The 12827-nt window shown below is 45.1% G+C and overlaps 1 protein-coding gene across 4 annotated transcripts in view; it reads left to right on the forward strand.

Annotated features, from left to right (window-relative positions):
- LOC121587671 (protein TANC2) overlaps positions 1 to 12827 on the forward strand; it is a 116768-nt gene that overhangs the window by 26203 nt on the left and 77738 nt on the right. The window contains exon 2 of one of the 4 annotated variants that reach the window (XM_041904658.1): positions 1327 to 2039. The exons of the other annotated variants lie outside the window; for them this stretch is intronic. Coding sequence (XP_041760592.1) covers positions 1829 to 2039 — 211 coding nt within the window. The 5' untranslated portion in view covers positions 1327 to 1828. The remainder of the gene's footprint in view (positions 1 to 1326; positions 2040 to 12827) is intronic. 4 annotated transcript variants of the gene reach the window in all.

Here is a 12827-nt window from a genome sequence, read left to right on the forward strand (position 1 = left end):
CGAAGAAGCAACAGTTCAAAAAACGCATTTCCTTAACGGATGAGGTGACTGGTTGCTATCAGAACCGTGTGGAGGATTTGCTTTTGCAAAAGGGCCGTGCCTTTAATTAGATTACCTTGCCGGGCCGGAATCGCGTCCTGTTAGATACCTTTTTCTTTCCGGCCAGTGTTGTCGTTGCCCTGAGAACCATTCTTCAAGACGCGATCGAATGGCCCGTGGTCACCGTGTAGCGAATGAAAGGAAGTGTAATTAATTTGGGACGGTTGCGCGATGTTGGGCACCGATAGGCAGCGAAGCTCGTGTTCCTCAGTACCTCATCCCAAGCAGAGTGTAAAAAGCGTTGAAAGAGTGATGTAAAATGGAAAGGCACGGTTTATCAGATCACGGCCGAACAGAAGAAGCGGCGTAAGAACGCGAGCTTTTCCACCACCGTTCGCTGCATTGCACTCAGTAAGCGCTGAAGATGGAATTAAAGAGCTAACTCGAGTAGTTGGGATGAAGAGGCTAACTGAGAGTTGCTGTGGTGTGGCTCCTTGTGGGAGCAGCCTGAGCGTGGATCACTTCGCACGCATCTTCACCAGCCTGAACAACCCTTTTACTCGCATCGAAAGCAACCGCAATTCGTTCTACGCTATCTTCGCCATCTTTGAATCCATCAACCCGTCTTTGCGTGCGTACGAGAGCAGAAGATGCTCCTCAGACCGGACGCTGTGTGCTTAAGATCGCGAGCTTCCAAACAGCGTGAGACTGCGCTTTAGTTCTAATGCTCCCGGTACGGTTGTGTTCGTGATGGTGGTGTATGTGTGCTCGTCGAGCGGTGAAGTTGTGTGTGTGTAAAAAGGGAATGGTGGTTGATTAATTGATCGCTGGCAACGATCGGTTACGATACCGCTCGGAGAACATTTAGCCTCCCGGTGTACTTGTGCAGATAAGGTGGTTTGGGAAGCGCCTTGTTTCAGTTTTATTGAAACCGAACACCCTTGCCCTATTTGTGATAGTGAGAAATGGGCTACGGGATGGATGGAGGTCTACAAATTGAATCATTAAAAACGGCTCCGTATTAACGGATAGAGTGAACGAACAACACAAACACGCACACAATCCTATCACACCGGAAGAGATTAATACTGAAACTGATTCTTTTCCAATCGTTGGATGGCTTCTCTCGCCATAGGACAAAGAAGAGCGTCTGGTACAGAGCTGATAATGCTAAATAGTTTGCGGCCCATGAGCTTCGATCGGGTTGAGCTCGGGTTTTGTTGTGTGGTGGTGCGTAGGGAGTTGTTTTGTTTCATGTTTTTTAATGTATTCATTTCCACCCTGTAGCGAGGTGTATGCGAATAAAAAAAAGTGTTCAATCGTGTTTTTTGTGTGTTCCTGCTGTTTGTTTGTAAGTGTGTACCGGAAGTAGTGCCCGTGTTGAAAGGAATGTGGAATATAAAAAGTAGCAAATAATTATTCAATGTTCATCCTCGGCGAATGTGATTTTTTAGTGGCGAGGATCGCCCGAGAATGATAATTTCGACCAGAGTAGGTGTTTCGTGTAGTAAGCACGTGTATTGTATTGAGCTGTAATAAGAGCAGTGTAACAACCAATACAGTGTCCATGTGAGTGTGTGCCGTATGCTTGTATGCTGTGCAATACTTTACGCATTAGATCAAGAAAAAAAAAGAAAGTTCATAGCTTTGTTCTACAACGGCAGCGTGAATGAATTTTACGTATGGTGAAACGAATCACGCTCCTCGATTGCTGCGTTAGTGAAGAGAGGGATCAACTGAAAGCAACAACAAAAACTAACGCTCACATGTCTGTACCAATGTGACAACAATGCCCATAAATATGACAACAGCAACCGGCCCACCGGATGGCGCTAACGGCAATACGACGGCGCTCCCGGATGGTGACGCGGGCGACGAGATGACGGGTGTGCGGAAGTCCCTTACCGCGGCTGGTTCCGCCGGATATGCTGGTTCATCGGCCAGCCCGAACGCCATCCGAAGTGGACGTCCCGGCAGTGGCCTCAGTCTCAGTGTATTAGGTAATATTGCACGCAGTTTTTTCGGGCGGCTTGGGACTCGCAGTGTAGATCCGGTTTTGTTTTTGGGTGGTGTTGTAATACATGGTGTAACATTTACATAATTACGTTCTTATTGAACCTTGTTTGGCGGTACACGAAACGTCAGACAGATGTTATTAATGATCGTTATCATAGGCAGGCTCGTTTTCACTGGCCAATGAACTTGCGGCCGCTTGGATGGATTGATATACCTACTTTACATGTCCTTCTATTGATAGATGATAGTTTTGCTACCAAACTAATGCTAATGAGACACTGAACTGTTGTTTTGAAAACCTGTACAGAATATCATCGAGTCGGCTTGCTTTTGTGGCAGCAAATTGAAATTGAATGGTTCGAGTTGATTACATCCATTTTGGCGAATGATACACTCATAACTTACAAATTGCTATAAATAACGTAACTATGTAATTGGGTAAAACTTTCCACGCAAAAAAGGAAGGCATAAATGTCTTGCCAATATTTGGGAAAGTTTGCCCGTGCGCTATCGCGATTTGATTTGAAGGAAAAGTATAATTTTGATTGCAAATTTGGGTTTCCCTGCCCTTGCCCGTAAGCAACTGTTAAATGATGGTAATTTTGCACGAAGATTATTCTTTTCCGTCCTTTCCATTTTTGGGAGAAGGTTTTTTACATTCTTCGCTTGCTCGCTGCACTATCTACGGTTTGATATTATTTTGGAAAGCGAAACCCAAACATTTATATGTATCCGTCAATTTCTGACCACTCTGGAAACGGAGCCAAACGATACAACCACTCCCAACCAAACCGATTGAAAATTACGAGAACCGAGAAACCGCACAAGAAATGATTGAACTAACATCATTAAGTAGGATCCAATCGTATTTCGTTATTCTGTCTCTGCAAATATTGTGTCTTTCACAATTCATGTCGTCTCGGCAGGTTGAAAAGTTAAATATTTTGAAGAATTGTTTGCATTTTTTCTGACATATTTTTGTTTTTGCACCACCAATAAGTGTACGCCTGTGGTAAAAGTAAGTGAAAATGAGTACACATTATACGGTACGGCAGTAAAACGTTCTACAATTTAAATTTCGTACAGGTGCATCATATGCAACACAATTCACTTGCGATTACCATCACAAAATGGGCATCACTTCCGGTGGTTATGATGTACGGTTGGTTTTCGTTTGTCTTTTTTCATCCGAAAGATCATCAGAAAAAACCAAACATCCATTCGTTCTCCTTTTTGGATAAAGAAAGTTAAGCGGAGGGATGAAAAAACAAGTCAAATCGACGCAAAAATGGTTGGGAGCACATATACACTACATAAGCCCTTCGAATTGCTGTACACGATGAGACCAACTCCATTAAGTAGCCTTACTCTCGTGGAACATGCAGAAAAAAACCGGTTAGCTTGCAACCTGCAACATCCAGCAGAAGTGTGAAAAATGGCTAATTTTTAATGCTGCTCTACGCTACGGACGTACGAACGGGTAGTGTAACACAGGTCTGGATAGCAGTTCCTACAACTTCGAATTGGTGGTCATTCGGTTGTAGTGCTATAGATTTAAATTAGTCATCCGGCGCTGGCAATAATGATGGAGATGTTGTGCTGTAGTGCTTGGCTTTTGTCGCATTTGGTACTGGGTTTTTGGCAGAAAGTAAAACTCGCTTGGATGCTCCGAGGACAAAACGTTCGAAACCAGTTGGGCCAAATGGCCCCATAAAGTGAACCGTAGTTTAATGAGTCATTAGGTTCGGTTTATTGTCGACGTCCAGTTTTGCAGAAATATTACTTTTATAATCATAATGTTTAACGTTATACATCTGCAACATTAGGATGGACAAAAAAACAATGGAATAATGAATAAAATATTATCATTCATTAAATGGTAATTCTCTCTAACGATTTCAAACGATTTTATTTTGTGTAGCGAACTTTCGCCACAGCCGGTTAACATCTGTGACAGATTTCCCGGCCTCTATCGTAAGGTCAACGAACATCGCTTCTATGTTCGGCTTCTTCAATGCCATCACTTGTCATCTGCAAAGGTGTTAAAACGTGATAGACAACTGTATCATTCATAGTATGCTCGAACTGCTCATGCTAGCAGTCCTGCACCAGTCAGTCGCGGGGAGAAAGGTTCTTTGCCCACTCCAGCGGATGAAACCGTACATGTTCGTCTGATCCCGGGCGACCCTTCTATCCGTTGACTGGGTGGTTTTTGTTTGCAAAACATTTACAAACCGAATGGTCGGTAAATATTGACTGTGGCTGCTTCTGCGCGTCTCAGACTCAGTCCACGGGATGTATCGATCAGGGGCAGTAAAAGTATCCGCAGGTATGGTGCGAGGTGCAACCAGACGGTGAACTATTTCAAAGCCAGAGTGGACTGTAGAAGTTTTTGCGCGCATTTTGGGATCGTACGCATTCTCGCTGCTGTTCACATGTGGCTTGAGAAAGCGTTTGTGTTGGGTCAACAGTGGCGGGTACTCTGTGAACGCAAGTTGTCTTCCGTTCGTCTGGACTGTTTCGATGGTGTCTGGGGTTTTGTTTAGTCTTTCATCAATCATCGGATGCCATGCTCGGCGGACTTAGGCCCCGGTGGTTTGGGTTTTTAAACCAAGCTGGATTTGTTATGGCTTTTTTTATTCCTCTTCGTTGTTACACCGTGGATTTCCTAGTTTTGGTTTATTTTTTCTCTCTTTACGATTTAGGTAGCGGTGGATTTTAAATTTTTCCTTCGTACAATTTTCCAACGCATTCGTCTTCCGAGTGTGGCAGAAGATTGTAATTAACCCTTTACGCATGTCAAATTCCGTTACCGAGACTCTGGAGTGTCCGAGCATGACACTGATGGTATAAAGATTTTTTCCCTCTCAACACTACCGCTGCCATCAGCTTTAGTGCTTCATGACAGGGCTCGATCATCATCGTTGTTGGTGAACTTTCTTTGGGGAATGTAGGTTCCGCTGTGAGTAATTCTCTTCATTACAAGTCCGAAATCCGTCCGAAAGTGAGGAACTGGCACACTGGTACCGGGAACCAATCCCTTTCCGAAAAATTCCATCCACAGTTATCACTGTGCCCGGTAGAAATTGGTGGACTGTCGCTGGAAACTGACAATGAAAGTAATGGTTAAGGGAAAACGGTACGGGTGTCGGTTTATGTCGGATGTAACGTCTTAAATCCGATTTTCTGTGGACAGCTGGCGGACCGCGGCTAGGCTCAAACACGTTTCGATATGCACGGTGAAGGCTTTTGAATGGTTGTGAGACGAATCGGTAGCAAGCTGGCTCTTTGGTGGCTCAAAAAACAATATTAAAAAGATGGAGAGATTTGTGGCCTTAATCTTGTGTTTAGTGTAATGGATTTTCCGGTGGAAATGAATATTTAATACGATCAAATGTTTGTTACATTCGGGCATTAACTCTCATAACGAACGATGGTCGATAGTTGCGTGCTTGGGAGGAAAGTAATAAAATATAGTTTAATGTTACCTTGAATTGTTTCACACACCGTTTGGAGGTTGTTTTTAACTCAATTTGTTTGAGTAAATGGTGCATATAAAAAAGCATCGAAATGTCTAGCTGACTCGTGTGTGTACCAGTTTCCCGCAAATATTTTTTCATTGGAATGATCTACAATTTCTGTGTTTCCGTTCGGGGTCGTGGGCATAACAGCGTTACTAATAAACCATTTCCTTGGGGTGAAATAGTTTATTTTGATAAACCGTTTGCAATACACAACAGGCATCATGGTACGGAAGTGTACGATCGTTATGGTTAGTTAGGTGTGTCAGATGTGTATGGGGTATGATATAAGTTCACCAGAACCAATGTTCCTGGAACGAAATAATGTTGAACCTTTTTCGAAATCCACACCTACAACATCAAATGGGTTAAACAGCAAGTACCTTCATTCGGTTGCCCCTTGGCTACTAGTGCTATTCATTATTCAAATCGCTTCCTAATGAGTAATCCGATCTGGATCCCCGTGAACATGTCCAATTACTGGCCCTGGCCCATTCGCCTGCGAGACTCCGGAATGGCTTTACCTTTCGGTGAAAAACGGTATGGCGCCAGCTTTTCCCTCTCTGGTACCCGCCCATAACCAAGAATGCGTTCGGAACAAGTAAAAGTTGAAAACGAACAGAGCCCATGGTTGCGTGTAGTGCGAGACTGGTCGTGTGTCGAGTAAAATGGATTTCGAATGCGTGATCAGATCGAAATAAATGTATAAAAGCGAAGTCGATCTGTCACAAATCAAGACGCCACAAGGGGCATATAAGATTTATCAATCCCATCTCGAGTACCCGTACAGTTGTGTTAGGTTCGTCACTTAACGTCCCTTGCGAGTCTTTCGTTCAACGTGCGCAAGAGTAGTAATTTGATCCAGTATTATTAGTGGCTTGTTATTGTTTGTCCTCTTTCATTTCGACTAGTGGATAGTCATCTTCTTGCTACCCTCTTTATTATACGATCGCAAAAAGGCAGTTGCACTGCTACCCGTTTGGAGGGGTTTTGTTTCAAGCTGCTTGCCGGACGTAGAACGTTTCATAAACGCTCCAAGGGTAGACGATATTTCGGCGCATGGTTGGTTGTATGCTTTCGTTTTGGATTGTAAACAGACTATGGTACGCCCATTTGGGGAACGAGAGTGAGAGGGACAGGAATTATGCAAATGAAGACATTGTAGTGCGATGTTCCAGGAATTGGTTTAAATAAAGCGAAGGTTTACAAATATTTTCCCTCACGAAATGCAGGCATCGCAGCGCGTTCAGCATACCGTAATAAGTCACCGAAGGTTTTCGGTCCGCCCTATCCCAAGCCCTTGAAATGGGCTCGTCTCGGGATCGGGTGGGGATGTTTTGGGCGATTTCTCTCGTCTGCTGGTCGAGGGCAGGAAGGATGGAATGTTTAATATATGTAAAAATGTTCCGCTGATAGCTGTGCGGCAGGTTCGTCTGCATGGCCGTGTTGTCTGACCGCTTGACCGGTGGTAATATGACCAGTACACTAGCCGTCCAAGTACGCATGCGTACGGCTCTCGCTGTTGCGGTTGCTTAACCTTGGCTTTATGATTAGTGTGATCGTTGACGGTGGGAATATGTTGATGCGTGCTGGTCCCAGTCGGCAAAGGTGAAAAGAACGAACACAGAAAGAAACAACAAGAAAATAGCTCTAATTTTCATAACTTTGCTGTGGTGAGCGGCTAATAACGCTTTGAATGTTGAATGGTTGAAAATAGGATGCCTTAGACCCACACCAGTACATAATGTTTTATTAGCCAGTCAATTTGCCGCATCTACCGTTCGGCGTTATTTTATTGGTTGGACCTGCTGTTTTTATTAGTTTGATAATTGAATAGACACCCTTCGAGTTGAGTTGTTTCTTCTCCCGTCACTAATGCAGTAATAATTTATGCTAATGATTGCGCAAATGTTCTCTACTCAATGGAAAAGTGTGGTTTCAGCTTACGGAACGATTCCGACAATTCTAGATAGCTGCTAAAATATTCCATACTGATCCGAGCTTTGGTGCGCAGAATTTTCAGCATCAGTTTTTTATTTTACCGCCCCGATGCCGATGCGAAGCAGGGGCAGCAAAGTATCGAATACTGCCCTTTGCTTTGCCCTGTCAGTTGTATAATAAACGATAACGGGTCTCGCGAGATAACAAAACCCCAGTGCTCTGTTTGACGAGTCTATTCACCGGGGCATTGATCGCTGTTGAAGCAGTGCTGTAGTGGTCCACCTAGGGGTCTCGAATTTGCATCTGAAATCATGATAAATCTCGAACCCAACGAGAGTCTGGTTGTGCTATTCTAGGGAATTATTTTCGTGCGAGCTAAAGAAGAAATCGCAAAGAAAAAACAGACAGATGAGCATGCCGATCCTGTACTCCGCCTAGCTAAACGTGCGCATGTGTGTATGTTTCTTTTTCTATTAAATTTGTTTTTATCCCAAAGCGTTGAGTGGGTCTTACCGTATTCTTCTTCGAAAAGCACATTTCTTCTCTGTATTGCCAACGTTGGACGTCGAAGCAAACTTTATCTCTCTTTATATACTCTCTGACGTCTGGTTGGATCGCGTTGAATTCATCTAAATTTATTAAAATATCATTAGCCCATTCATCGACGAAAGATTGGCGCTAGACAGAAGAGCAGCAAAAGGCGGTTCAGTTCGAGAGAGCATGATGGGATACATGGTGTGCTGTGTTTATGGCAGAAGGAAAAGAAGTTCAAGACTTTTTGTTCAAGCTGTGTTAGACATCTTCCTAGCACCGCTGAACACACGCCCAGGACCCAGGGTCAGCACTCATTGTGGACGGGTTGCTGCTCTGTGTCGGTGTACCAGTTGCTGAGTCAACGTGTAGCCCGACGCCTCATATTCACTTTGTCGGGTTTAGTGTTTCGGTATTGTAGAGGCTATAAACAGCCCACACATTACCATCGACCAGGCGGTAAGTTCGCTCAACGGTTGAATGATTTGGAAGTTTAAAAACGAAGCAAGACCGCAGATGAGCCCCGACCTGAAACCTCTCACTGCCGATAATCAACTTTCGAACTTTAGTGACTTCGGATGCCAACGCCTCACTGAACCTCAATGTTTGTCTTGTTTTGTTTGTTCGTTGTTTTTATGCCCCTTGACTCGTACGTTCGTCGTCGTTTCGCAGTAAGCTTCCGAAATATTCAATCAATGTCTAATCGGTTACTGTAGGGATGAGTACCGCTAGCATAGGGTAGCTACGGCATGACCGAATACTAAAGAAACCTTGAAAATGCATTCGATTTGTTGGACAAGCCCTACACATCCATCAATCGACGCGAGGGAGTTTACTGACCGTCAGTTGTATTCGAAAGTTCAAAGGCAGGGAACGATGGGTTGTCTTCCGCAACATCGAACCGGAACGAACGGAGTTGATTGCCAACAGTCTGGAGGGACTGCGCTGATGTGACCAGATGCGTTCGCTGGGATGGAATACACAGAAGGTGTGTCTAGTATATATTTGAAATATTTTTTCCCAACACTTTTACCACAACGCTGCAGGTTGGTAAGAATACGAAGAGATACAAGAGTCAGGTGTCGATGGGAGCAAGAGTTTGAGAGTTTAGAAAGTGTAGTTCACCTTGCGAAGTGGGAAAACTAATGACCAAAATTTGATAATCGTCTTCACTGTACTTAGCGCCCATGAAAACTGGCTAAAGATGTAATACAAGAAGGCAAAAGTAAAAAACTCAGCAATTCATTACGGTAAAAGTTCACTAGATTACTCTTCCACTCTGTCATCGCAGCTGGATATGCAATCGGGAAAACGTGATTCATTGCATTCAATATGGCAGCCAACGAGCTGCGATTGCAATTGCGGGCTCTGAGTGTCGTCGAGTTGTGGTTATCAAAATTTCATCTGGCAAACGGCAGTTTTGCTACAAACGGGGCGCTAAACTTTCTCCACAATCGCTTGTGATGCATTCGCTCTATCCCGTTTGCGCAGGGCCGCTGTCTTGTGTTGCGAGATGAGCCTTTGAGCGGTTTTTGCTGGTGCATCCAGCGGGCGTGGAGTTCCATCGCCGGAGCCTCTAAAAGCCCCGGTTGAGCGAACCGGTTGTTGCTTTAGTTTGCCATTTTTAGACAGAACAACAGCTACACGGCCTGGGGCAGGGTGTGTGGTAGCAGTACCAGCAGCGCCAGACAGCAGAAGGACCTGCCAGGGTGAACGGGCGAACATGCAGTAATAACAGCAGCCAGTTCATGTCCATTCGCGGACTTGTCTCGGCGACTGACTCAGAGTGCAACGCCAACTGGCTCTCGTGTAGCTGTCGTCTTTCCCGAGCCGTCCGCTCGGTTGGAAACTTTAACGGAAGAGGTAACACCAGCAGAGATGAGAACAGTACACTTAAGAACGTGCATCGCAGTTGTTTGGGTGGTAGAGTCGTAGCGGAGGCGCATGCAACAAACGCACGGACAGTGCAGATGAGGTCAGCTAAGTGTGTGCAGATCTGTGTGGGGAACGATTCCGGGTAGAAAAGAAGCGAAAGCGAGGTCTAAAAGTCAAAGAATAAGAGACAAGCATGATTCTGGGCAGATTATCGACTCGTTGGCCGAACGGAGACTAGGCGTAAAATTGCTATGAAATTAAAACCTAAATCACAGCGCTATCATCACCGTTTCGTCTCCATCCGTTTGAATGCGGTTGCAGGTCGTAGGCAGAAAAGAGAAGGTCTTTATGTCTGGTGCGAATCCAGGATAGCAGTACGGCACTCGAAGCCTTGTGCAAAGCCCCTGGTTTGGCCCAACGTTGGCGGAGGCATAAAAATGAAATCGTGAAGTAAATTAAAGTTGCATGTGCACATAGGAAGATAATGATCCTATTTCCTCTGGTACTGGATTTTGAAGTTCGTTGGGTTAAGTCCGCGTCGTTTGCCTCTGCACTTGGGCACTGTTCCCAGAACAAAGAAACATACGTCGGGGCTTCTTCGTGGGCTCCTTTTTGCCATGGACCGTGTGGTTCAAATTACTGCCGAGAGTAGCGCCAATACCCTTAGACTTTGGCTGTTTTGCATGTTTTCGGTGGAGTCAAGAATAGAAAGGCTTCTCGCTTTAGAATGAATAGTTTTGCACTTTGGCATGGTTACATTTTTGGGTAGTACACGCGTAAGAAAAGAAGACATTTGCGTCTGGCAAAGTTTGCGCGCAGAAGTGGGAAACACCGTTTTATGCGAGAGGCCAACATTGTCTGGTTGATGGGAAATGATTTATTTACCGACCGGACGAATGATTGACGCGGGTGATAGTTAAGGAGATGCTGATAATATGTCCGTGCCCGCCTTTGCTTTGTACAACTTATCACGATGCGCAGAGCAAACTGTTGTCGGAACGAAGGAAACAAGTTCTAAGATTGCTGGAATCAAAGCTGTTGGTATTACCGGCTGGTGATGTATCGCTTACATGGCTTGTCTGTTGTTGATGAACCGGTATGGCTCTAAGTGAGACGTCATTTTAGCGCTTAGAACGATGTTCGTCCGGTGGGGTTTGGCCAAATTCCGCACATGATCTTCGTCAGTGTTATTCATCAAGTCGGTGTTGGCTGACGGGTTTTGGTCAGGGGAATAATTCAATAGACGCTCTGAAGATATATCCTATTGTGAACACCATGACGTGAAAGATGTGCCAAACTAAACCGGGACTCCGTGCTCAAATGATCTTCAACCGAATGCTGATGGTGAGCATCGAAATGAATTACGCTAAATTATTCTTGAGCAATGAGCATCAAGAAAGTGGGGGTTTGGCGTGGCGTGACAATTCAATACGTTACAAACTCGTGCTTGTGGAAAGGCTTTTCTACTGTCGCTCGTAAGACGCTTCAGAAGGAGGCAAAGTCTATGAATGCCCTCCCGGAAGAGTTTAAGTTGACTTGATTTATGACACACTCAATAATACGCCATGGCGCCCAAGATGGTAGAAGTAGCTGAACTGATGGAAAGTGAGCACAGCGGGTGTGGAAGAATACAGCTTCCTTGGACAGTTGCGGCGTGGTGGACGCCTAGCCAATTTGCGACTTACCCCGGACCGCAATGAGCACAAAGTCCCACGCAGAGAAGATTATTGCCTGTCGAGCGTACCATCGACACTGAAGCTGATTCGCATAAAAGCGGTGAAGTAGAGTTGTAGCATTTGAATAATTCGAACTTGCAGACTAATGACCTTTCTAGGTAAAGGAGTCGTTTGGAGGATTTGAAGTTTACAGCGTTATTAACAGCATAATACAGCTGCACGTTCAGTTAAAACCGGCCTATTTTCTAATACTTTGCTTCCTGATTTGCAAAAAAGCTTAAGGAAAAACACAAGTGAACAACATTTAAGCTCGATTAACAGCTCGTTTACCTTTGCGCCTTTTTATACTAACATCTTCTCGCGTTCAATTTGCTCATCCCACCCTTGCGTTGAGGAAACCGTTTTGGGATGCTGGTTGTGTATGGTGGAGCGGTGAAAAGATGGTGATTTATGACTGAAATCGAACGTGCATGTATGAAGCCGTGTGCCGTGCTTGTGTGATTTCCGTACGTCCGGACCAAATCCCGATCTCGGTGGTAATCTGAAACCCAACGACACTCATTAATCTTGGTCCATGTTTGGCGCGACCGGCTGCAGACCGTTCCGAGTAGCAGCGCGATCGGGATTGTTCGACATGTCAGGTGCTGCCGGATCGATCGAGGCCATTCTTCTGCGTTCGGCCATACGTGTGGTACAGGTTAATTTCTCGCTATCTGGAAATGGATTGGAAGTGTCATCGATTTAATTGGCTTTCAAGAGGGGTCTCTCGATAGGAGCGCTTCGAGCTCGTTTTAGTGTGGAGCTCGTCGTTGACACCTACTTCGGAGCGATCTAGCGCATGATTTAGTGGTTGTTGCTTTCCATTCGGCTGTGGGCAGGTCCGGTGTATGTGTGGTTGAAGTGCTAGCTTAATGTCCAAACAGAAGAGGCAAGAATGGATTTCTAGCTGGTAGCCAGCGAAGGCGTTCGCGATGGAAATTGGATTGGCAAATATTTAGCCAAATGCCAAACAGACGCTACTGGCCACCATTAACAACCTGCTGCTGCTACGCGTATGTTGTTCGACGTTGGCTGTGGAGCTACATCAGGTACGCTGACCTACCCATGGGCAGAAAAATCTGGGTGTCTTCTGGTGTTTCGTCTAGTGTGTCTGGTAGGTAGGTTGTGCCCTCTCTACAGCCAGCGGGGTAACTGTGCCCCAGCAATCGCCCACAAATTTCCGTTTTAA

Source organism: Anopheles merus, chromosome 2R, assembly GCF_017562075.2.
Source record: "Anopheles merus strain MAF chromosome 2R, AmerM5.1, whole genome shotgun sequence".
Taxonomy (NCBI): domain Eukaryota; kingdom Metazoa; phylum Arthropoda; class Insecta; order Diptera; family Culicidae; genus Anopheles; species Anopheles merus.